The 26330-nt window shown below is 48.6% G+C and overlaps 1 protein-coding gene across 7 annotated transcripts in view; it reads right to left on the minus strand.

Annotated features, from left to right (window-relative positions):
- LOC122393610 (rab11 family-interacting protein 4-like) overlaps positions 1–26330 on the minus strand; it is a 56536-nt gene that overhangs the window by 18043 nt on the left and 12163 nt on the right. For 3 of the 7 annotated variants that reach the window (XM_043389823.1, XM_043389824.1, XM_043389822.1), the window contains exons 2-5: positions 23291–23496; positions 19378–19455; positions 17182–17268; positions 16580–16630 (exon numbers count right to left, since the gene is read on the minus strand). In XM_043389823.1, the coding sequence (XP_043245758.1) occupies positions 16580–16630; positions 17182–17268; positions 19378–19455; positions 23291–23412 (338 nt within the window). In that variant the 5' untranslated portion in view covers positions 23413–23496. Of the gene's footprint in view, positions 1–16579; positions 16631–17181; positions 17269–19377; positions 19456–23290; positions 23497–23860; positions 24150–26330 lie in introns of those variants that run through there. The other 4 variants (XM_043389821.1, XM_043389820.1, XM_043389818.1 and 1 more) reach the window with 3 other exon arrangements.

Consider the following 26330-nt stretch of genomic DNA (forward strand, 5'->3'; position numbering starts at 1 on the left):
ATTGCAACAATTACAAAAGTGACACCTCTTCGTTTTGCACGTGGCACGTGCATAAGGGGTCACCCACATGCATCGGGAATGGTCCAATACTTGGTAGAAGGAATGAAGCTACCCTACAAAAATTACCGCGTGTAAATCGGTCAAGTGGTTGCTGAGATATAAGCGTCGCAGAATCATGACCACGGCCGGCCGGCCGCTCATACTCAGAAATTTCCGTTATTCTACGTAAGACTCCGCTCGCTTCGCTCGCTCCGTAATTATCCCCTTGGTTATAGCGATATAGAAGTCCATGCCATCATCGGTTCAATAGGTAGCTCAAGATTCGCTGACGATGAAGGGAAACGTGTGCACCTATATATAGCGTATATACCTACAATTCTAGAATAACCTAAAACAACACGTCTCCAGAAGCCCCGGACCATTGTATGCCTCCTCGGTCGTCTGTGTCTTACAGCATCTGTCCTTGGTATGTCCCGTGAGCCGTAAACGCTCCAGGCGATGGAGCAGCTCAGTCACGCCGCACGTCGAGCTTCGGTGGTCCAAGGCGACGGACCAATGGTCTCAGACGACGGTCCAATGGTCCCAGACGACGGTCCAATGATCCGAGGCGTTACTGATGGGGGACTGGTGGTTGGTATTATTGGACAGAACCCACAAGGTTCCTGGAACGAAGCTTAGGAACCTGAACCTGAAGTTAGTACCGCTAGAGGCTTATTGCCACCATACCTATTCTGTGAAGCTTTAACCCGCGCCCTGCTGGGGGGGGGTGTTTGAACACCCCCCCCCCTTGTGGTTTTTCGCGAATATCTCAAAAACGGCGGCGCGGAGCGCCGCCGTTTTTGGTACACCTTATCATACATCAATTCTACACATGTTGTGAAAATTTCAGACCAAGGTCATTCAAGGTCAGGTCACCAGGTCACTTGAAGTGACCTCACCTCATAAAAAGTTTCAATGTCTGTCATAGCTACACCGAGTGACCGATCGCTTTGAAACTTTGAGCGATTGCTGAGAGCAATAGCATGTACAAAATGTATATCTCAGAATTTTGATATCGATGACCTAAGGTCAGGTCAATTTTGCGACCTCCCCATTATAAGTCAATGGGAGAAAATTGAAATGCGCCTCTTTTGGACGAAAGACATTATAAACACTCCCAAACACCGAATTACAAGTAGTTTAGACACACAGAACATGAAAATGGTGTCCGTGACCCTTGTTTATGCCCTGAGGTCATCTTAGGTCACGAATGGTATCTAACAGTTTTTCGCAAATAACTTTTGATAGAGGCATGCCAGAGCGATGAAAACGCCTTAGATGTGTTCAGCTCGACGATACGGATCGACTGATATGCAACATGACCCTTTCCGGTCAGGTCATGACCTTGACCTGAGGTCAAATTTTCAAGTTGACCTTTGAAGGTCAAGTTATAGTTCATTCGATGCGTCTTGACGAGAGGAACACGATGCCGGTAAAAGTAAGCTCGTACAAGGCTTGAGTCAAAAGTTATTGCATAAAAACTGTTTCCGAAAAAATCGGCTATTTTTGCAGTTTTTGCCCCCTGCAGGCAAAACCGTTGACGTTAGGTCAAATCTGAGAGAATTACTCAGAAAGAGCGTTAATAGGGCTATCGAATGCACTTTTCCGCGGCGCTGTAGCTCTATTGGTTCCCGAGTTATGCGTTGGCTTTTTGGAAATTTTCGACATTCGACCTGGAAATCGGCGAAATTTTGCCTTCAATGACCTCTGGTGACCTCACCTTTGACCTGACCAAAAAATTGACCGAAACGATTTCGTCATTATTTTTGACGCTCTTTCGAACGCCGCCTTCCGCGTATCGCTACGTGGCCCAGGAGCCGAGTTACAAGGGGGGGGGTGTTCAAACACCCCCCCCCCCCCCCAGCAGGGCGTGGAAATCCAGGACCCCCAGCTGGGCGCGGGTTAAAGGCGTGCGCTCTGGCAGTATTTTATTTCCAATAATAATGTTTTACTTTAAATATTTGCGGAAAATACTGGATACCGCAGAGGCCATGGGTGGTTCACCACAAAAAGAAATATCCAAGAATATTTATACAGTGGATAAGTAATAAGCAATTCAAAAGTAAAGATGGATGAGCGAGTCAGCCACCGCCATTGAACTACGACCCGCGCTGTGCCGTCATCTTTTAGACACCACCTGGGCACCACACTAGCCTAAGCGCACCTGGTGGCGAGGCCTCACGTACGACGTAACACAGACTACGATATCAGCCAGTATGTGGCAACATCATCAGATCGATGTATCGCCAGTCATTGCCACCTGGTCTTTTATCAATGTCTCTCCCCAGCGGCCGGGATCCTCGAGCATGCTGTGTAGAGCGCACTCACGTGATGACAGAAGAATAAGTGTGCAATTTTAAAGCTGCAAAGCTGGTCAGTCGCGATTACTTGCATTGTAAGCAATAGCTTGCAAGTGGCTATTGCAATCTTGCAATCTGACATTCATTAAGTCTGGTCTAATCAACATACCTCCCCCACCCCCACATTGAGCCATGGTAGACCGGTTGGGCAGTTTGCATCTCAGCATCTCAATGCACCCAACTATCCTGCGAAGAATGCGTCGGAGCTCGGAGGAGCACCAAGAATCCCTGCCATCAACATGAACGAATCTCTCAGACATCTCCCACATCCTGCCAGCGTGCAAGAATTGCTGCCCCGTGGCCTACTGCTGGAACCATGTTCTTTGTTCTCTGGGACTGCGCCCTATCTGCTCACAGCCTCAGGTCAATCTCTGCTCCTTGCAGTCCCGTTTTATAGGGCTATTCTGGTTCTGCAGTAGATTCAGAGCCGTGCAGCTGCCGCTTTTGCAGTTTCTGTGCTCTGCAGCCCTGCAGCCGCTGCTACAGGGCCTAACTTCAGGCAGTCAGCTCGACCAGTGGCCTGAACCCGGCACCGTTAGAAGTTGCCGAGATCGCATGCCAATCACGGATAACGCAGGGCAGCCTGCAGGTAAACGGACAATCTCGTGATCACGATCACGAGATTGGCAGGTCACGATTGGGTTCGAATGGAATTCGGTACCGCCATAGATAGCAGCTCTCGGAACAGGAAAAACGTCCCGAGAAGTCGGGATCAGAGTGTTCCTGATCTGTCTATTTTAGAGGTCATGCAGGTTTGCTTTGAGGCAAAGCGGGGGCGGGAGAGAACGGGTCGATCTATTCTAGTCATACTCCTTGCGACATACCAATTACTATGGCCGACCGTTGTAACAATGTAACATTCTATCATGTAACCTGGGTGATTAGAAACAGCCAGAACGGGTATTTTCGTACCTTGTCACCATGATGCTGTTAGTTCGGTACCGGTTGGTGAATTGTAGCCGTGTACCATGTTACAGTTACCTCTACAGAACGATGGTCGCGTGCTCACTGCTCAGTGATCATGTTACCACTTCACTTCAATGTTCGATCGGCACAAAAAGAAAACTAGCGGAGACGTAATGTCTTCTCAAGCATCGGCCCATCCCTAACATTCGGCCAAAGTACTGTTTCATGTCTTCCCCTCAAATCAGGGCCCAGTTTACAAACTCCACTACAATCACGATGCCGCTTTTCCCACAATCGCAATAAGAACACCACTATCCCTATTGTGTCATCAATCGTGATGACAATTTTCGTTGCAACATACGACAGCGCGCAGCTGCAACACACGTCGTTTTCCAGCGATTCCCACAGATTCCAGGCCCGTTCCAGGCCTCTGCCTCGTTCCCAGCCTCGTCTTGTTATGGAGGGCGTACGCTGGAACCAATCGAGGTCGTGTGCAAGGAGCTATACCGATCAAGGGCTCTTCGATAGGCCCTTGATTTGTTATTCTTCTATGTGTCTGGGTGTAAAAAGCGCCATTAGTTTGTGCTGCTATAGGTAAGGAATACTTAGTCAAGATTATCGAGTACTTTGAAAGGTGGGGCTTAGAAAAACTTTGCCGTAGCATCAACAAGTAGATTAACGCAGACCTCTTCCATCTCTTCAAATTTCATGTCACCGTACCTACGCTGACCTAGCCCTTGTTTTCTCTCGGCGGCACTTTCCTCACCAGCCGTCCCTTCCAAGGTCGGAGCGGTCCGAGCGTGAGAGCTCTCGGCGTTCAGGACTAGGACGTGTGGATTTTACCCTTGGCCGGCGCCACGCCCATAGCCAGCCACACCCTGTGGGGTTGCGGTAGATACGGGCATGGTCGCCATGGTAACTGACTGACGACTTAGAGCAGTCTCAACAAAGCATCGGGTACCTTTCCGATTCTAGATCCTTCGGCACGCCTTCAATGTCGCACGCTGTCGACCCGCGCCCAATGAGAAACTGAACTACATCTGTCACGAATCACGAACAAGGACACATCTTACGATAGGAGCGTCACATGGATGATGGAACCCTGACATCTGGCGTAGTTCGGCTATGTGAGTTCTCCCGCAGACATTCTTCCAGTACCGCTAGCAAAGGCTCAGTAACGACAGCAAGACCTTCGTGACTATCGCGGGACAAAAACCCCTCTCGGGCTCTAACCAAGATCGTGATCTAACCGGGTCGCCCAATCTAGGTTAATTGTCGGGGGACAGATTTGGGTAAACATGCGAAACCACACAGCATTCCTGACATTGAGGGCTGTCATTGGCTAGGTTTATGGATGTCATGAGATCACTGTCCACTAAAAAGGCCAAATTCCAATAAATTTCAGAGGTCAACGAGTGCATGATTGTTAGAAACATTGGTACAAAAATTATAGCATTGGAAATCACATGTCATTGTTTTTTATTGCATACGTAAAGTAAAATTCAGCCAGAAGAAGTCCGTATCTTAAAGAGAGGCTTGTAAGCTCAGCCTTCATAAGACCACAATGCGCGTTATAGGCTTCAATCTGTTTTATCTACACCGCTACCATTACGGCACGCGACTCGTGACATCACTGAATGTACCGCCATGTGGTGACCTGTGTCATCATTGTTGGGACGGTAGTGTAATCACGTTCTTCCTCTGACCTCGACTGACGACTCTGCCATTGTTTGAACGGCCGCACACCGAAGAGCAGGCACCATAGAGGTGTGTCGTTAGAAGTAGACACGTTGAAAGGAGTTGATAACAGCCTAAAGGTTCTCGGCTTCGTACGATTGAGCATCATGGCTACCCAGGTTGGCATAGCAAATGTGAGGGACGTGGTAGAAGCATTAAAAAAGTACTGGGCAATGACTTTTTGAGTAGGTACCGTGGGCCGACCCAAATGATTTCCTCATTTGCAGATGTCCCACATTTATGACTCGACATCGACCAACACCCACGCGTTACGTCCCCCATGTCACCGTAACCCACATACCTGATCGTATCGTACACCATCAAGACGTCCCCACAGCCCTAGAATGGCACTGCTCGGGCGTGTGACCCTCCCCTCCCCCACCTTCCAAGGCGCCCCCCCCCCCCCCCCCCGAGGTCAATGGTGCGTGCCACCAGCCGTGTCAGGCGCCCCCTCCCCCTCCCCTCTCGACTTGGTTAGGTCAAGGCCCCCGGGCAGTGGTAAGAGACAAACACTATTGTTCCGTGGAGAGGCATGCGGCTTACAGGCTTCAGTGGCCGAGGTTTGGTTTCGTGGTTACCACATGGGTGATCAAGAATCTGTTGACCTCTCAAGATGGCTGGCCACAATACCACTGTAGAAACAAAATAACACTGTGTTTGCTGATCATTTTGGAAACGTAATGCACTTAAAAAACATCTAGTAGTACAGAAAAAAACATTAAATTCATTTACATGCAGTTGTCTGATAGAATCAGTAAAATTGCAATACCTAGTACTGGCCTCGCCAATGATCCCCAAACATCTCACATAAATGTCGTATAGCTGCTGAGAACAGGTTTTCTATAAGCATGCAAGAATCCTACATTATGATGTGATGTGATCATCAAAAATGTCAGCTTTATTGCCAACATAAATGACAGACACGAGTTGAATATTTTACAGATATCCACGGCTAAGGTTCTCATATACCGTCAATCCGACAGCATTATCGCAACGTGAGAGTGCCTGAAACGTCATAAGGCATAGGAAATTCTAGTGTTAAATCTTGTTCCAACTGCTCACATGTTAGGTCATGCCACAATAATTCATTTGGGCTTTATGGTATTTATCTCCGGCAAACGACCTTCTTGTTGGGGACATGCCAAAATATCACTAAGTTGAACCTAGGAACCCAACAATAAACCTTGAACCCTGAAGTTGTCAAGCCCCATGAGACTGAAGTCATGGCCACATTTGCCGGAATAATGCCCCGCCTAGTTACTGAGAGAGAAAGTGCGAAACTAGGGCTGATCCATGTCGATTCCCACCGTTTTGTTAGACCGACTGCCTTTCTGAAATATAGGCATTAGCTTAGCTGTGACTTTACACGCACACATGTCCGTGCAGATTTGTGTGTGACTGCATCCAGCATTGACCTGTGCCGCTGAGCCTTTGCCTGTCGGGTGTACCCATCCACCCGGCCGTTCGTTAACGCTTCAGCACAGGTTTGTCCGAGTCTCGGTGGCTATGCCCAATGACTCTCTCCTGGTCGGTGGCAGCCGCTGACCAGCCCGTCGGCCACGATATACCGCAGATGGGCGGCAGGCAGTCCCACGCCGACGCCAGGCGCGGCGCGAAAGTCGCACGAGCGCCAGAAAAGCCGCACGTGTGATATGAAGGCCGTGGCGCGTCTGTGAGGCCTGTACCAGGTGGCGCACTGATGAACTGTTGTTCTATGTTGCTAGGATGGTGCAGAATGGATAGGATTTCAGACAGGCCATAAGTAATAGACTGAAGGAAATCAAGTTAGCTGGGTGTGATTGAGCATTGAAATAACATCCGGCTTCGCTTTTTGCGCGTTCTATGTTTACGCGTACTGACCTTGACACAAACAAGACAGTCTTCTTCGTTGAGATACTGCGGGTATGTCGGTCACACCAGCAGGAGCTCGTTTACAGATGGGCCCCGGAGCAGCCCAATGAAAACGGGTTCCGACCCGATCACCTTGGGGACGTTCTCTGTGTATTGTGGAAGGCCACCGCACTATATATCCAGCTAAATGTCAACCCTGCCTGACGTTAATTGATGCGACATTGCTAGCTGACGGTTTACACCGAAAAGTTACACTAATAGACGGCTCAACAATTTTTTCTCTATAAGCTTGCAAAGCAAGCCCACGGACGTCATAAGCCTTAGCTGGTCATCCCCACCCAAACCCGCCCCTAAAACACGTCGGTTACCTCCCACATAGCACAACCATTCGGAGCACCAATTCACCAATTAACCACTTACTCCGTGTGGATGTTCCCGATTCGGTGCACGGTTTAACTGTCGGGCACCACCGCTGGCGGTCTGGTGTTAGGCGCGGTTCACATATGGCTCGTCATACAGACATGGAAGGAAGTTCTGATTAGAGGCGCGTCCGGTGTAGAGGCTAGGAATCCGACAGAGGAAATTGGCGGTGTCCGCCCTGGCATCTGGGGGGAGGGGGGGGGGCTCGGAATGCTGACGGAATGATTGGCCAGTGACATGCTTTCGTTTCAATCAGCATAAGTCAAAGGCAATGGAAGAGGAAGACGTAGCAAGCGAAAGAGCATTGAACTATCCGTGAACCTCTAAATAAAACAGGCGTAATGTGTACCAGTCATTTGTGATAAATAAACGAAAATATTTGCAAAATAGACAAATCGCATAACTATATAGAACGCGACAGTGAAATCGGATCAATGCAGCATACGATACCATCCAAGCTATACCTATTCATCGCCGGTATTATAAAACTTCGACAGGTCCCAAAAACGCCCCAAAAACGCCGCGTCAGCGTCTTGCATTCCACTCTCTTTCACATCCTCTTTCAAAGCTCGGCCAGCTTCCTTATCGGAATCCCGTGTGTGTACAATAGGCGACCGTACCAAGCCGTGACGAAAGCGGCGCGGCCGGTCGGGGCGGGTCGCGATCCTATACCTTCGAGCGCCGCCACCGCCGCCGCCGCCGCCGCCGCCGCCGCCGCCGCTGACGGTGACCCGACCCGGCTCGAAGCGGCAGCAGTGGTTGTGAAACCTGTACGGTGCTGAGGGCGGGTCGGGGTTTCCTGACGGAGGACTGGTAGAGAGAGAAAGGGAGAGAGGGATGGAGAGAGAGAGAGAGGGAGAGGGAGAGGGAGAGGGAGAGGGAGAGGGAGAGGGAGAGAGGGAGAGAGGGAGAGAGAGAGAGAGAGAGAGAGAGAGAGAGAGAGAGAGAGAGAGAGAGAGAGAGAGAGAGAGAGAGAGAGAGAGAGAAGGAGATAGGGAGAGGAAATGGGAAGGGAGTAGTAAGGGAAAGGAAATACTAGAAATATTGAGACAGAGACAGAAAGGGGAGAGATGAAGAGAGGTAGAGGGAGATGTGCAAAAGATACAAGGGAGGACAGGGAAGAGAAAGAGGGGGAGAGGCTTCCCCTTGAGCGCCGTGCGTGCGTGAGAAGCCAAATGAAGCCACTTCAGTGCCGAACGCGTTCCCCTTTGCCACAAAACCCAGGCACAGCCCCGTAAATTCAGGCTGAATTCATCCGTGCCGTGTTACACCACAACCCGAATAGCTCAGCCATTCTCTCACTGCTCACACATTCCGTGAGCCGAGCTCAGCCAGCCGAGCGCATCGCGTCCCAGCAGGAATTCACTCGCAGGTCACGAATCGCCCCCGTCACGCAACCCGTCACGTCACTCCCGAGTCGGCCGCGTCACGGCTCGAACGTCACAGCGGGTCTCGGGCTGCCGAACGGGGCGCATTCCTCGATACGCCCACCGGCTGCGAGAGCGCGTAATCAGCTGATTATTAGAGTAATCAGCTGAATGCTAGTGACGTAAGCACATTTTGACTTCGTGAACTGGAAATTTTGCAGTAGAGAAGGCTGAAACTTCAGCTGAAATGTCGCAAACCGAGAGAATAGAATGACCAATCCAATCGGCAGGAGAAAAATTATTTTGTGAATTGAACTTCCATTCATTCATCGGCTTACGGAATCCGTGAAGGTAGAAGATTACCTAATTCCAGCTCATTAAAGGTCGGAAACCTCGAAGTTCCAGCAGACTATTATAGTCCTAAACCGATAAATTCCTCGTGGCTAGACGATTATAGTTCATTCGCCCGACCTCAGCCAATCAGCGGGAATAATCCCTCCAAACTCTTACAAGATTCACCATGAACCCACAGTCTGTTCAAGCTCGAGTCCAAAGCCTCGTTGCCATGGCAACCGATGAAGCAACGTCTATCGGCCCACGCCCGATCTTTCGTCACATCCCATGTCCCTGAATACACACCGCTATTACAGCGTCAAAACGAGTGGTGACGTCATATCGTGACCTGTGACGTCAACAATGTTAGGTACTACGTTTAGACCACAGTCCGCATACGCAACATGTGCCACACAAGAACGGCTCGTGCCATGTGTCACCAGTGTCTCGAGTGTGCCATGTGGCGTATACTTTTGTCTCACATTTGACGATACCTCGGTAGTAAAAAAGGAGGCAGGTGGTCAAAAAGGAAAATGTCGCAAATAGGTATCACCCAAACCTTGAAACAATCCTTCACCAAACGACCATAGTGAAAACAATTTGAGACGGCAGGTGTTTCACATCTCAGTCTCACTGGCAGCGTTTAAAACACCTGCCAGTGAGACACCACTAACTCTGCCAGCTGTCTGCACTCTGTGGAGACATTTTTGAGACTATCAGCTGTCTGGAGACATCTTTGAGGCTGCCAGCTGTCTGGAGACTTATCCGAAACAACCGAGTGTCTGGAAACACTTCTAAGACTTCTCAAGACACCCTCCAAGAAACTTCGGCACGCGCGAGCCACTACATCATTAGTCGGACTCCAACATGGGAGGACACGCGTGAACAGACTTGGAGAAGAGCTGACGGTGTCAGAAGCGGGGAGGCAAGAGTGGTAAGAACCAGAACAAAAAGTGAAACAACAAAGCACTACCGTCTCTACTGTTCTATTTACGGCATAGTCAGGTCCCCTAGGTTAGACGCAACTATGTAGGGCGTTGCATTCGAACGGGGCCAAGAGGCAGCCCAGTTAGAGAAAAGGTGACACTGGATTGTTTTGTAACAGGGTGGTGGCGCAATGGGTTTAGAATTCATGACAGGCCCAAGATCTAGCTAATGCGGGCTAATTTTGCGCAATTTTTTATTCGGCTGCACTTAGCCAATTATGAAAACACGAGACAAAAATATGCCGCCACAAGGTCAAATAGTCTAAAATAGAATCGTTAAAATACAAATGATACATGCGTCGACACCGTTGCCGCCTAACTGCCAGCAAACTGATAACTTCAAAATCAGATAAATGTGAAAACGTGAAAGCTCCTTCCTTCCCTATACGATAAACCTTATCACTGTCACATCCGACACACGGCTCAATCGTATGACCAAATACCTTTTCAGACACGCCAACGGGCAGTACAAAATATCGATCAGATTTCTTCACCTTCCCGGTTGCAGTCAGCTGCATGTTTTTCCTATACACGCTCTATCTCCGGGCAAATATCTCATTCAAGGTCAAACAAGAGATACCCAATCCTTCCACAGGAAAGTAGACAGAACTGCGATCCAGCTTCGTCCTGTCAAGCTCTCTACTTTGACAGAAGTCAGCGAGATCGATGCATTCATCAGGTAGGTAGCTATTCATTCAGCTAGGTATTGATTCCAGCAAACCGTTAGCCTCTAACGCAGGTGTCATCGACCATAGATCTAGGATCCGATAGCCTCTGAACGTGGACCTTTATGGTTCTGACAAGAAACGGTCTGGGGACGCGAGCAGGCCGCTGGAGTGTATTCATCGAACAGGATCGACAACCTTACGGCCCCGTGAATCGACAATTTTACGGCTCCGTGAGCTGCGCCGCTGCTGCCAAGAAGCATTGAATCGAGGGCTTCGACCGATACAGCACAAACAGCTCAGACGTTTCCGGGTTAAAAGAACCATTTATATACGTCTCGCGGATTGACGTTCATGGGCTCAACCGCTAACGTCGACAAGCTTTTTTGCTTATGTTACAGGCGCGTTTCGGTTATGCCTCAACGCCAAGGCAGGTTCTTCTTGATTGGCATTGCTTCGGCATCTTACACGGAGGATTTATTTTCAAGACAGGTGAGATCACAATCTTCAGATTAAGACTTATGGTGCTGCCTTGTTCTAACAAAGAACCCCCGAAACAGCCCCTGCGGTCAAACATCTGGTTTCTTCGTACCATATACCGGAAACACGTGGGGAAATTTTTACTTCAAACACTGATAGGTAAGCGACAGAAACAATCGATTTTTCTCCAGTTCGCATGTAGCCTGAATTCCAACCAGACTTATCTTGCCTCACAAAAGACCTTGAATGGGATTACGGTATGTTGCAAAATTCCAAACTCGTTTGGAGTCAGGCGATGCGGTAGGATGAACAATGTGTAGGATTAGCTCATCTTAGATACTAATGCCTTCTATAGCACGCATCTCCTCGATTATTCTTCGCTGCGTTTTTTATAATTTAAATCGGACAGCTTCTCGAGAAGCAAATGGCAGGCCAGAAAAGGGTTGTTAAAGAAAAAGCTGTGTTGATATTTTATCGCCGAAGCCAGGCTAATCAATGTCCGTTGACATGCATGTTGACGGCAAAAAAAAAAAAATCAGAGAGGAATGTGAGCGAGCAACAACCGGCAATCATTGATACAATGCAGCATGCTTGCGTGACAGTGCTCTGGTTATAGCAAGACGCTGCATTCCCATCTCAGAACGCAACAACAGCACGACGACAACCAAGCCTACGTGCACTTACACCACGGGGCAGTACCGGCATACAGTATTCACGCCCGAATACCAAGTCATCTTTTCACCGCAGTTCACACATAGCACTCCCAGACAGTCGTGACCTAGTTGACCTCAAAACACCAGACTTGACAGAGCGGATGGATGGTCCCATGGAGCGGACGCTGACGCCAACTGACCCCAACTGACCCCAGGGTGACCCCGAGCTGACCCCAGGGTAATCCCGGGCTGTGACCTCATCTGACCCCGATGTCTGACTGTCAAAGGTGTGATGACGCTGCCAAAACGGACAACACACCGTCCGCAGCTTATGTTCAGTTATTCATCCAGCGTGATTGGTGGATCTCTTTCAGAAGCATTAGGTCCCATTTCTGACAGAGCTTGCATTCATGTGCTTGGACATTGTGGCAATTGCATTTTGCACGTTGTTGAACACCACGTGTAGAGAGCGTTGAATTTAGCGCAATACAGGACAGTGCGCTTACTATGCATCTCCGAACAGAGACGGCTTTCATCAAATTCCTTGGTCAGTCTCCTCATACGAATCCAGTGCTTTCACGGCTAGAATTGTCCATCTTTTATTCAAACAGAATGAGTGCACTTGCTTCTCCACATAGCTTCAACAGAAACTGCAATATGCAAATGCTTGCCTACATTCGAAGCACTCCCGGCCTTTTTTGTCCAGTCTCAGCGCTCAATACGTGACATTTGACCAGAGTTCCTGGGCAGCCAGGTAGTCGACATTCTTCATCGATTCATCGAACGCCTACTTGCCCTTGCTCACGACCTTGATGAAACGGCCCGCCAGGGTATATCACGGGACCTGGCCTGCATACGGGGCGGTACAGGAGGGGGAGGGGACGGGGTGACCTCGGACGTCTGGAGGGGGGGGGGGCGACCTTCAGTGGGTGCATAACAGCTGGGCGGGGAGACGGCACGCAGGAATGAAGGTGCGTGAGGTGCGGTGCATATTTGCAGTGATCACGGACCCGTATCATGGCAATGGTCATTTTATTTCACGAATAATTGTATCGACCAAATTTCATCATTGATTGTCAGCGTATGATTGAATGCGCCCATGACAAGAAAAAACTTTCGAATTCAAGGGGGATGCCGAATACAATGTATCTAATTTCAAGGTTGAGTTATATTTTGCACCGAACATGCCACCTATTAGCAAAATGTTACGGTCATTAGAAAATTCAGAGCGGCTTTGACTTTGATCACAGCCTTGGTTTCTGTTCAGGATTTTCCATACAATGTCACGAATCATGTGGTACCCCGTTCCCGAAAGGAAACAGCACAATAGCACGACTAACATGCAAGTGTGACTGAAAAGTTGCTTTCTTTTTCAGAAACCATTAAAAGACACAGAAATATAACACGCAACACCCCGAACAGTTCGGAATTAAATCCAACATGGTGCACGATTTCCTATCCCACGAAACAAACAATGTCTTGATGCATGTTCACAACATTCTATCAAAGGAAAATTAAGTAAACAACTACAAACGAAGGCGAACAAGTCAAAAATCGCAGTTAACAGGGTGCAAGTTAGAAGACATGCCGCACTAAGTGTGGGACCAAAACGTGCGCATTGGGCGGAGTTAAGATATGCGACCTATGTACCTGCATGCAATGCTAGCGCACGTGAATTTCCTAATTCCAAAGACGCCGAGTATTTCATCCGTTCATAAAGCTAATATCCAGCACCGTTTGTCCCCATTCGAAATGACAGTCCGTGTGGTGTTGCACATTTCAACATGAGGGTCAATGATAAGACCTCATGGCAAGTGGCAGACTTGCAGGTTTACTGGGTTCAAGTCCCTAATTTGTGACAGACGGCATGGAGGAGCAATTCGAAAAAAAGATAAAACTTTGATTTTAAATTTTGCTGTATGCCTTCATTTCACATGCAACATTAAAAAACGCTAGATGCTTTTCATCACAGCGCTAGAGCACCGTCAAACACTTCCCATCCCAGACAAACTACGAGCAGAGCACAAAGGAGTGACCTCTCTCTGGACTTGTGGAGTGTTTTCCATCGACATCCTTACCTTCTCCAGCTCGAGTTCCTATACATGATGCCGTCAGGCAGCCACCGGTTCCTCCATATCCCGTCCTCGACTCAGCGGGTCCAGCCCACTCTCCTCTCTCACCCTGTCCTTCACTCTCACCCACTCTCTCACTCTCTCACTGGTGAGCTATAGGCGGCACGCAGCCCGCCGCTCGCCACCCTCCAGCTCACTGAAGGCTGCTGTGAGACCGCCTCCGTCCTCCCCAGTTACCACCGACCGCAGTCGGCCGCTCACTTTCTCTCAGGAGGCTCAGGTCCGGGTGCTGCCACCTAGCGACTGGTTTCTAAGCTGCGTTTTAGTTATGCATGAATAGAGGTCGCTAGTGTGTAAGGTGGAAGTTCGCGTGACAGTCATGAGGCTGTCACGAGGCAAGACCATTCATGGGAGGACGAAATGGCAATGGAAAGCACACTCTGACACACCGTTCCATGCTTCTATCCTCAGGATACTGAAATCCTTCTCCTCCACACCGCCACCCCCATCCGGGCTGGACAGGCAACTTTATCTCATGCGGGCTGCTCCCTTGGAGCGGCACCGCTGCTCCTGAGGGAGCGCACCCCGTAGCCGGGTGCAGTGAGTGCCTTGGGGCTGGGTGGCCTGTCTTCGGACGGGCTCAGCCCCGGCGACTCACTAGGGTGCCTGCCCAGACCAATGTCTCCCCCTATATCCTATCATCCTCCCGGCTCTGAAATGGTCTTGTCGACCGAAAGGGCCTAACCCAACAAAACAAACAAACAAACAAACAAAACACACTCCGACCATGATAGTAGATCGGCCGAGATTCAAATGCGGGGAAAGCATGGCCACCCAAGGAGAAAGCCAAAACATCCGTTAGTTTTTGTGTTGTGGCTCACTTGACTTGACTGTGCCCTACCTGTTTTCAGATCAAGCAGGGTTACTGAGCGCCAAAAGTCCAAAAGCTAAGCGGCTAACAAAAGCCAAACAAGGTATTATCCAATCAGTATACGGCTGAGCCCGAGGTCAGCTAGTATTCTCTGTTAGATTTCTTTAACTCCTAATTAAACTAGCAGTCTGAGAGGTCATAGAACGGCCCAATCAGTTTATTTAGATCCGCAGTGACTGCAGAGTGATCGTTTAAATCACCAGACACGAAGAACCATATGATCAAAAGTCAGCGTACAGCATGTTCAAAATGCATGTAGCAGTCGCCCGCTGGGGCTATTGGTAGGAAGGCATAACTACCCAACACCGTTCACCGTTCTAATCAACATGATTTATCAAAAAAGCATAGAAACGCAAGCATCCATGCAGCCACGCCATTGCATGCCGACTGACATATACCTGTCCATGTGTAGGCTGGGAACCGCAAAACTGATCGGAATTTTACACCCAGCTATGTAGGCAGCGTTATACAACACTCGTGTGGACCAAATAAGTACGACACGAGAGGATTTACGTCGACACCAGGCATGCTTTATGTAACGATAATAACGGTTCGCTATATGAGTCAGGGCACATTATTTTTGCAAGGGCCCAAAGCAAGCAGAGGGAATGTTCTTGGGTAGAATGAATACCTAATGCAAAATGCATCTAGATTCATTTGTTTGGCAATGAGCAAAAGGCAAAAGCGGACAATTCTTCTTTCACCACAGAGCAGGCCGTGTTGAAACTTATCGATCACGTTCTTTTCTTGGAACAACTAATCTACATATCCGCCCGTCAGAAGATTGCTTAGGTGGCACAGCCACCGAAGGCCCACATCTGGCATCCACTGGCATCCACTGCTTATATGTCTCTGTAGCTTAGCTACGCCCGGGTCGCCACCACACCACACCACATCAAAACACACCTGTCACCGTCAGGTGCCCGGCGCACCCCGGCCCTGGAGCCCCAGGCTGTATCGATTGGAACACCCGGTGCCGGGCACCCCTCGTAAACTTCCCTGCACTCGACGACCCTCGCGAGGCCCGACCTCGCTCCGAGCGTGACTGCGTGATATGAGCACAGCTGGGACCAGAATTATGGTCCCAGGCTGGACAGGTTGAAGGGGAGTTTGGTTCGATAACGATTTCACCGCGCTGCTGCGCATTGGCGAAATTAAAATGACCGTCGCTTTATCAGGCATAGGACCAAAATGAGAGTGTTAGTCATACAGACAAGTGCACGTAATCGATAAGCGGCAGGGGGCTGCCTCCCTATCGGTGACGTCAGATGTCAAATATGGATGACGTCATCAGATACGTAGTGGCGGAATCGATATTCGTCAGTGGCTGCGGAGCTTCCCGAACAGCCCAAATGCGGGCTGGGTGGAGTGGAAACAGGTCGGGCTCTCTCCTCTATCCTCCTCTACCCTCTGCATACACTCTACCTACTCCTCTACCCCCCCCCCCCCCGCTGGACCCCCTCCTACCCTATCCGACACCTCTTCCCCACCCCAATTTCATCCGCTATTGGGTGGGCGTGACCTGTCGAATGCGAAATATATTTCACTACGGGATTGTCGATTTGTGCGAAATTGGGAAGTGAAATCAACTGGAAAGAGCCGCATGACTGTCCTTGGATGAAGGACAATTAAGGACCGATTTGCTATGTGACCCGCCAGCTATTTTGTAAATTGAATATGTACAGACTGGTATGAATCTAGCTTAGTGAAATGAATAGCTAGCTTAGTGATACGAGGTGAATTGAAGGTGAAGTGAAGTGAATGGATGCCAGAACTCACCTCATGGAGCCGTATCGTCTGAATGATGACGGCAGCTCACTGGCACTGTCTCTGAAAAAGATAAAAAGAACAGAAATGTCAATAAACATCACATTGTATGTGCATTGAACATTGCAAACCTTGTTGTGAAAGCAATGTCCTCGCGTGCGCTTTGCTTCGAAACTGTCACGCTAAATGTCCCATATTCTCGCAGGTGTCCCATTTGCGCATTGGTGCCAGGATGCGCCAGTGACCAGGTTCTACTTATGCGGAAAGTATTCCGCCAGCAACTAAACCACAGCGTCTGTGTATTCCGTATAGTGATGCATGATTCATGAAAACCGCAAAAGAATAGCAATCACGATAGGGAACAAAATTGAATACGGATTTTGTTTAGTTACTACGGCAAAGAAAAGACGATAACGCCGCGCTCTATATATAAGCAGCAGTTCTGGCATTTTATATAATTAAAGTAAGTCATAAAGGCTAAATATTCAGAGGCCCGAGAGGCCGCTAGAGCCCTTTCTTGGCTACAAATGCCCGCCAACCCCCTACCTACCAAAAAGTAAAAGAAAAAAACATCGATATTGATGCATCATATTTTTCTAAATAACGTCTCTTACTTGGAGGCTCGTCGCAGGCTGGTCCTTAGCCAGGAGGCTCTCCGTATCGGTACCTCCGGCTGGGACTGACTCCGGCAGTGGCCCATGCTGAAAGGACAAGAAGAGAAAGTGATCGAGCGGTTTGGGAACGTGCGGTAAACTTGTGGACACCGTGAGAAAGAGTGAGGACCCACGCACAGCGGCCAGAAATAAATCCGGATTTACTGCCTGCCATTGCGATTGGGATAGTGTTGCATGTAACACTTTGGTAAGGCAGGGTACTTATATTTAGGCGAAGTGTTGATGAATGGTGAGTCACTTTCAGAAATATGTGAAGTTTCCACGAATTTAGAGGCCGCTTTATGAACATTGATGATACCAAGAGTTCGTAGAAAAGGCTACAAAATGTGCTGAATTATTATTGAGCCAAACATTGTTCCAGCCTTGTACTATAAATGTTTCTGCCATATTTCACCAGGAAATTTCCGGGAATCTAGCGATGACTAAGAAGTAACCTAATAAGAGTTGCGGTATCATCAAATTAGCATCCATCGATCTACCTTCAAAGAGCTCTGAATAAACCAGAGTCATAGAGGGTTCATCTTCCAGCCCGACACAACATAAATTTTGCAGGACATCAGACATCACTGAAATCTACAAAGGACGGTTACATAACCCGCTTCCATGGGCGCCATGATCCGGATCAGTCAATCGTGCCACATTTTTAGCGATCGGCGTGTTCATCGCCCATTCGTAGTTCCTTGTTTGTGACCCATTTCTCTCTCAGCAACAGTCCAAATTAACTCCACAACAAAATCTAAACAACGCTCTCGTGCCATGCTAAATCAACATTGACTTAGCACACTACGCCGTTCCAAATCTATTCAAGCCGGCAAGTTCCACATGGCCGAATGTTGACACAACGATTGAGGTCATCTGTCCACGATGTCCAGCGAGAAAAAACAACCACATCACAAAGGTAACCGTGGGGTCACCTGAGGTCAAGAAGGTTACAAATATTCACCTCCAATCATCTGGCCTGAGCTGTCACTTCGTCTTGGCTCGGTATAAATTTAGCTCGTTTTTGAGACGCTGCAGATCATTTGCGAGTTCAAGAACCGGACTGCAGCTCTGATCCACAGCATAATGTGACATTGGAATTCTCGCTACTTGCTAAACTAATTAAAAACCTCACTTGACGGGTGGTAGTCCATCTCGGCCTTTCTACTCGTGACAGATCGCCCTTCCTCGAACTGACATACGATCCTCCCACACTGACATCCGACCCAGCCCCGTGACAGATGACCCTGTCACCTGACTGGAGACTGACAGATCTGTCACAGTGCGTGGGGTCACCAGGTCAAGCCGACTGGGAGCCAAACGTGACGATAGTGGGTCAGCCATGTGACTGCCGGTCTTGGTTTCAACGAGGGGTGGCCAACGTTTCCTGCTAGCCTGAATGTTCTTGGAATGTGTGGCGAGGTAAAGCATAATAGGGCATTGACTATGAGTCACCAGTATCTTGTACCAGTACCAGTACTAGCTATATTGTGTCCAGTTGGAACAAAAACTTAAATTGCTGATGTCAGTATGTTTTGAAATTATTTAGCGACAACACGTTAAACGATTGGTTCAACAGTTCTGATGATTTTGTACTGTTAAACGATAGCAGCTAGAAGATAAATTTTGTTTGGCTTCCCGAAAACGGCTCTCGCTTACATCCTGCCACAACAATAATATCACAATAGGCACACACTTTCCCTTATCCCTAATCGCGACACCATCTGTTGCTGTGGCTGTCCCAGGTTCCAATGATAACCGTATATACCCACCACTTGACCGGCACAGCCATAATCTGGCACACTAACCTCTCTGGGACAGCGCGCTGGCACACACGCACACCTGAATGGCTCACTTACTGCCGTATATCCGCACCTGTGGTCACGCGTGCGTTGTGCGAGGGCGCATTGGTTATAGTATCGCTGCCACATGGCTGGTAAAGCTACCAGTCATGTGGCAGCCTTATTCTCTTGTTATAAAATATGAGTTGTACTTGATTCCTGAGAGCTCCCAATACACAGTTCTTTTGATCATTGACCCATTTTTCTACAGCTCCTGCCCAAACCGTCCTCCATGAGTCACGCCGGGCGGAAAGTGTCCACCAGTCGCGCGACTCTCGTCCACAAGTCGCGCGACTCTCAGTCGCTTCCCATTTACCTTCTACTGAGGTCGTTTTCCGATCCTTCGCCCAGGCACTCGAAGTTCTCCTCCTGATCCGAGATACTGATGGTTGGACTGAAAAACATACAGAAACATGTTGTAAACGTGCTAGGTTGACAAGCAGGACAAGTCGTAAACGCAGGATGCACAAGAGAGTTCGTTTTGTCGACCGATATGTAGACACTGCAGAGCGTATACTGACTTCAGCTCTTTACATGTCGTCAGACCTATATCGCATCAACTCAGCATAAAAAGTACCCGTCAGCTCACAGGGTTCGCAAGTGTGCGTCGCGTCAAAAGTAGACCACAGACATCCGCCCACGTCGTGGGCTTTCGTCAACCCCCCCCCCTCACCTCCCCCCTCCCCACACCACCACCACCACAGGTGACCGCGCCATACGTGCCACGTGATCTCACTCTACCAACACACTAGCGCTGAATCACCTGGCCACGTGACTGGGAAACCCACTAGTTTCGGTTGGCACGTGCCTGTCTGAGGGTCAAGGGTCGATTTGGGGTGTAAAGGGGTAGGTCACTGGAGCAAGGCGAGTGCTGGAACTTGTGTGGGACTCAGAAGCGTCATGATTTTTGAAGTTCTTTATCTAGTTATAGAATTATTGGGTGACGTAAAGTGAAGGTTGATGTGAATCAAACAAATGAAGGAAGGATATGCAAAGAAATAAAGTATTTTATATGGATAGTGTATTTAAACAGCAGCTAAGAAGTTGGACTTTCATAAAATCAAAATGGCATACATCATTCGTTGACAACCTAAAAAGTACTCTAATCAAGCTGAGAGTACCTATCAATGAAAAAAAAATAGTTTGGAAAGTCTTGGCAGTGGCGCAGCCAGAACTCTGGCGACGGGGGTGAGAGACGTTCGCGATGGGCCCCCCAGCAAAGTGGGCCCCTCAACCAAATGGGGGCCCCTTACCAACAACGAAAGGTCAGATCATTGTCATCATTACCAGCCAAATCGGGGAAAAGGACAAATATCTCTTGATCTGAAGAGGCACGTAAAAAACAACAGCATATTTACAGAAACACGACCATTCTGCCCATATTTGATGGACAGCGTGCAATTGATGGCCAGCGGCCACTCAAAGGGTCGGGCTAGGTCAAAAGGCTTTTAAAAAAGCTCAACATCAGTTTTTCGACTATTACTTTTGATATAGGAGACGAGGTAGAGTTATGACATTGTCTTGAAGGTGTTAATCATCCATACGGATCGGTTGATGACCATCATGAACTTCTCAAGTAAGGGCATGACCTTGATCTGCGGTCACATTTTGAAGTTGAACTTTTTATGTGAAATTATAGGTAGCTCAATCGATGCATGTTAACAAGAGAATGATGACAAAGTAAATGTCTCATAGTTTTTTCTCACCAAAGTCCTTGCAAAAATTCTTAGCAAAACTGTTTTGGTATAATGCGACTATTTAGATGGTTTTGCCGGTTTTACCTTCTGCTCTGTTGCCAAACCATTGACATGAGGCATTGAGGTCAAATCTTAAAAGCGAAAGCGTTTTGAAAGACCTAACGAATGAGTTGTTCCGCAAAGCTCTAGCTCTTTTGGTTCACGAGTTATACGGTTATTTGTGAAAAATATAAAAACAAAAATTTTTTCGTCGTAATCTTGTCTTTGTGTTTATCATAATTTTATCATAACTTCATCTTCAATGACCTCAGCGATGACCTAATCGAAAAATGACCTCTACGATTCTGAAGCATCCTATAGCTATCCGTTGCGTTTCTCGTCTTTCTAGCCGTCTTAAATTATGATCAGGTTTGGCCGATACGCCCCCCCCCCCCCACCATGGCTGATTGCACGAGTTAGAGAGCTATCGAACCCACTTTCAGCGCGCTATAGCTTTTTATGTCCTCGAGTGTCGAGATAGGCGAAACTTTTCTTTCGATGAACATTATGACGTGTGCTTTGGTCTGAACTGCAATATGACTGAAGTAATTTCTCCATGATTTTCGACGCTCTTTAGAAAGCCGCCTACCGCCGCACTTGTCGCTTCGTGACCCTGGAGTCAGGTTAGAAGGGAATATTCAAACACCCCTCAAGGGCGTAAAACTGGAAAGCCTGGGGCCCTGCTCTGCGGGGCGCGGTCGAGCTAGGCTAGAGCCAGTCTGGGATATTTACAAGCCCACGTAAAGCCCTCAAGAATCTGCATAGAGCACAGGCCTTCCAAGACTTCGGGGTTTAGATATCGACAATCGACATGGTCTTTTGAGGCCTGCGTGGTGGCTATCAGAGGTCGGTGGGCCCCTCAAAAGCCGGTGCAGGAGCCTCAGGTGTCAGTTTGGAGCCATCATGGCCCGGTGTGGGGTCCTGATAAATACCCAGGCGTCAAACTCCTAGACGTCGGGGTGGGGCCGGGCGGTGAGGCAGGCACAGGCCTGAGGAGAAGATTTTCAGATGTCGGCTTGGCAGGGCCCTGCGTGGCTTTCTCAGAGGCTGACATATCGTACTGCGGGACCTCCATCATAGGCGGCGGAACGGGGAGGGCACCGGGGCACCGTGCCCCCCTTTGATTTTGGCATTTTAACATTAGCCCTATGGGCGTTGCATGGAAAGAATGGGACCAAAAGTCGGCAGTGCCCCCCCCCTTAATTGAAGGTGTTCCGCTGCTTCTGAACTCCATGAGCCTCAAAAACCCCTATGGGCCCCCTCACGCTTGGGGTAGGCTTCCTGAAGCATAAAATATCTGAGTCTTGAGATGGGTCCATTAGACATGAACTGGGCCATCAATATACGTGTGGTGAGTTGACCTATATCAAACATGATATCGGTTCAATCAGGATTGGGGTAGGCCCTCTCAGAACCAGACCAGGCACGGAGTACGGACCCTCCCACACATAGGATGATTCTTTCATTCCTGGGATGTCTTCTCAGGCCTGAACTGGGCCCTCTCAGACCTGAAATGGTCCCTTCTCAGGCCTGAAGTAGACCCTCTCAGGCCTCAAAAAGGTCCTCTAGGGCCTGAAATGGGCTCTCTCAGGCCTGACATTAGCCCTCTCAGACCTGAAATGGGCCCCTCTCAGGCCTCAACTAGGTCCTCTAGGGTCTGAAATGGGCCCTCTCAGGCCTGACATTAGCCCTCTCAGACCTGAAATGGGCCCCCTCAGCCCGGAAATGGTCCCTATCATGTCGAAAAAGGCCCCTCATACCGTAACTGGGCCCTCTCAGGTCTGAAATGGTGCCTCTTATGCCTGAAATGGGCCCCTCTCAGCGCTCAAACGGGCTCTCTCTGGCCTCAAACGGGCCCTCTCTGGCCTCAAACGGACCCTCTCTAGCCTCAAACGGGCCCTCTAGGGCATGAAATGGGCCCTCTCAAGCTTGAAATGGGCCCCCTCAGGCCTGAAATGGGCCCCTCTCAGGCCTCAAACATGCTCTCTAGGGCCTGAAATGGATCCCTTCAGGCCTGAAATGGGCCCTCACAGCATCAAATGGGCCCTCTCAGGCCTGAAATGGGCCCCTCTCAGGCCTCAAACAGGCCCTCTAGGGCCTGAAATGGGCCCTCTCAAGCTTCAAATGGGCCCCTTCAGGCCTGAAATGGGCCCTCACAGACCCGAAATGGGCCCTCTCAGGCCTGAAATGGCCTTCTCATGCCGTGGAACGGGCCCTCCTAGGCCTTGGATTAGTTCAATCGGGTCTTGGATGTACCCTCTTAAATCATAAAATGGGACTATAAATCCTAAAGGGGGCTATCAGGCCTGAAAACTGTTTTCAGTCCTATGACGGGCCTTGACATTATGATAAAAAATTGTCAGGCTGCATAACGTTACAGTTAGAATCGACGGTGGGCCCCTAGGATAAGAGACGGGGGTGAGATCTCACCCCTTTCACCCCCCCTGGCTGCGCCACTGAGTCTTGGTGACCTTTGAATGAACTTGAGCTCACCTGGCGCCGTTGACCTTGACCTGCGGCTCGGGACTGGCTGAGCTGCAGCCAATAGCCGAGTCGTCGTCGGCGATGGCAGAGCCACCTGTGGGCGGCCCACCGAACCTCGGCGAGGCGGCCATGGCGGTCACGTGATCGGCCGAGTGGTGAAGGCGACTGAGCTGCTCGGCTGGTCGCGCAGCGGCGGGAGGGTGACGATAGGTGTCCTGAAAAGGAGAATAAAAGAAATTAATGGAGGCATAGGCATGATTAAAAGCGGTTGCATGCGTCGGTGAAATAAGTATCTACTTCTAAGGAAGACAGTTAAATCGGCGCTGACCAACTGCTGACATTAATTGTTATCGTAACAACGACACATAAGTGAGCACAACTAAATACCAGCTAGCGTTCGTTGAGTGGCTGTCGAAGTTCTGCTTCCACAACGATCGTGCTAAGGTTTTCGTCAGGTTCGGGCATTTGTGTAACGATGCGTTGAAACAAGTTTCGGAACTTGCTCCGGTTATCATTTTCTATCAATTTTATATTTTTCGTTAAATATCAAAAACGTTTGAGTGTGTCAACGATTCTCACCTTCATAGTATCCACCAAGTTCGACGAAAGAACTTGGTACGGTGCTAGTCATAATTTTAGTTCGTTAAAAGCTGATGACTGGCAAGAAAACATCGTTCAGGAAACTGAGGATTTATTTATTTATTTTGAAGTACCAATGGTATTTTATGTAATGCGACCGAGAAAGAACGCTGACGATATAAATTTGTCGAAGATTCAACTCATTAATTTTAAAGTAGTTACAGCAACGGATAATTTTGTTATGAATTAAATATGTCTCGTTCGTCTCATTTGGAGGTAAAATAGATGCAATTATATGCACTCCACGTGACACAAACTTGTAGAAACTACGGAGAGAAATATATTACAAACAAAGTAACCGGTACGGCGGTACAGACATGCATGCCTCAAATAGGTATACCTATACATATATGCACACTCACAGGTAACTACAGCTAAGGCTGAGCTAGACACGATAAATCAGGACACTGAGTAACGCCGCGCATGAGGTATGGAGCCAGGTCTGGGTCCGCCAGAGGGTCGCGGCTCAGATCGACACCTTGTGGCACAAAACTTGACCTCATTTCCTCATATATCTTTCTATACATTATAAGGCGAGTAGAGATTGAGCTGATGGATTTTGAGGGTGATGATGGTATGTCTTGGTGTCCGGCAAAAGAATGGGATGCTGATGGTGTGTCGTAGTCGTGGGTTTCAAGCGCTGGAGATGGTGGTGCTGGGGACGGAGAGAAATGTTTGCGCACTGAAGAGATACACAGCATTATAAGATGATATGTGGTATGTCAAAAGGCAATTTTCAACCGTGAGTCGTAAACATTCCTTGGAAAGAGAATCGATGTTTCAAACTACGCTTTCCAAAGCTATAATCCCTTTCACCTTCGGCGAAAGGTATAGGAAAGACTGAGCTATCGATATTCGACATTGACTTTCATGTTAGAACATCAATATCCTCACAATCAACAAAGTTGTTTAAAACCCTTATCATCACAATTTTACAGACACTCCTACTATTGTCAATATGGTCGTCAAATCCTCTTCAAGAATTTCGCATCGTTCGATATCGGAGTTAAAAACTGGGGCAATGTTTCTCCAAGGCCACCGATCCACGGCTGGCACTGAGGGTCTCTGGCGGTGACACTGACGCACGGAAGGTCTCTTTTCCTTATAGAGGACTCGTCGCTGCTATAAAAAGACGATTTAGTGCCGATTTGTACATAGATTACGTCCACCGTGGTGTTGAAAAGGTTTTTATTGGGATTAGTTTTAAATGCAGAATGACAGAGTCAATGAAAACGGGCGACTTACGCAACCACGCGGAACTATTTCAACGAGGAAAAGTTATGTCAACAAGGAACAGCTCTATGTGAAAACGATCTTCTTACACCAGCTTTTATTATGGACGCTTTCATAGCGTCCATTCATGGAATTCCCACACAGCACCACATCACTTAATTCAGACTGAAGACCGAGTGCAGCTTTTACATAACGATTCTATGGGAGGGTTAGTATTACCCCGATCAATCCTCCACCCCGGGTTTCCGCGCTTCAAAATTGCCACTTAGCGCATTGGTGGGGAAGAAACTGGAATCTACGCGGAGAAACTCAGCCCTCCGAAAAATCCGAAGACTTTTCATCTCGTCACATTCTATCGCAGGACCAGATTGATTTACCGCAGTTCCTTTTTCACCCAATGACAGAAACTAGTCTCAGGTGACACTCCGAGGTTTGGCAGCTTGCCAAGTATGATAGGCGATCAAACTGAAGTGGTAAGATAGGACAGATGCCTGAACTTTGCACTCGTGGATTGTCAAAGGAATTTACTACTCACGATAGGTATTGGAAACCAGGCTCGTAGAATGGTGATGTCATCCTAAAGATGACTTACACTTTTACATAAAGGCAAGAGGCAGATAAGTTTCGGCTGGACAATCGCAGTTGGCTATTCGCAAATACCCTTCCCATTTCGCCTCCTCTCCCGCTTTCACCACCACGCAGCCATGAGTAAAATGTACATCTCTGAGCGATTGTTGCGTGAATATTGGCCAATTGAGCCTTGTCAAAAGGGATGTTTGTAACAAAGGGCTAGTGATCTAATCCACTCGCTAGCCACCTCTATACCTTCACCCCAAGACCCTCTATTGATATGTTCACGGTTCATCCTCCACTTGAAGAACCGTTACAGGTAGCCATCCAGTAACGGGTCAATGCAATGGTCAGATTATGTAGCTACAAGTTATAACCCGGACATGCATGATGTATCAGTGAGGTGGGATCAACGGCCTGCCATGGCTCCGGCTGACCGCTCGTAGCTGGTGAGATGATAAAAAGGAGTGAGGTGAGGAAAGAAGAGAGAGGATAGGCATAGAGATAGGAGGGGATGTTGTGAGGGATGAGATGTGTGAGACGACACATGCGAGAGATGATAAGGAGAGAGAGAGAGAGAGAGAGAGAGAGAGAGAGAGAGAGAGAG

Source organism: Amphibalanus amphitrite, unplaced genomic scaffold (genome assembly GCF_019059575.1).
Source record: "Amphibalanus amphitrite isolate SeventyFive unplaced genomic scaffold, NRLGWU_Aamphi_draft 000544F_arrow, whole genome shotgun sequence".
Lineage (NCBI taxonomy): Eukaryota > Metazoa > Arthropoda > Thecostraca > Balanomorpha > Balanidae > Amphibalanus > Amphibalanus amphitrite.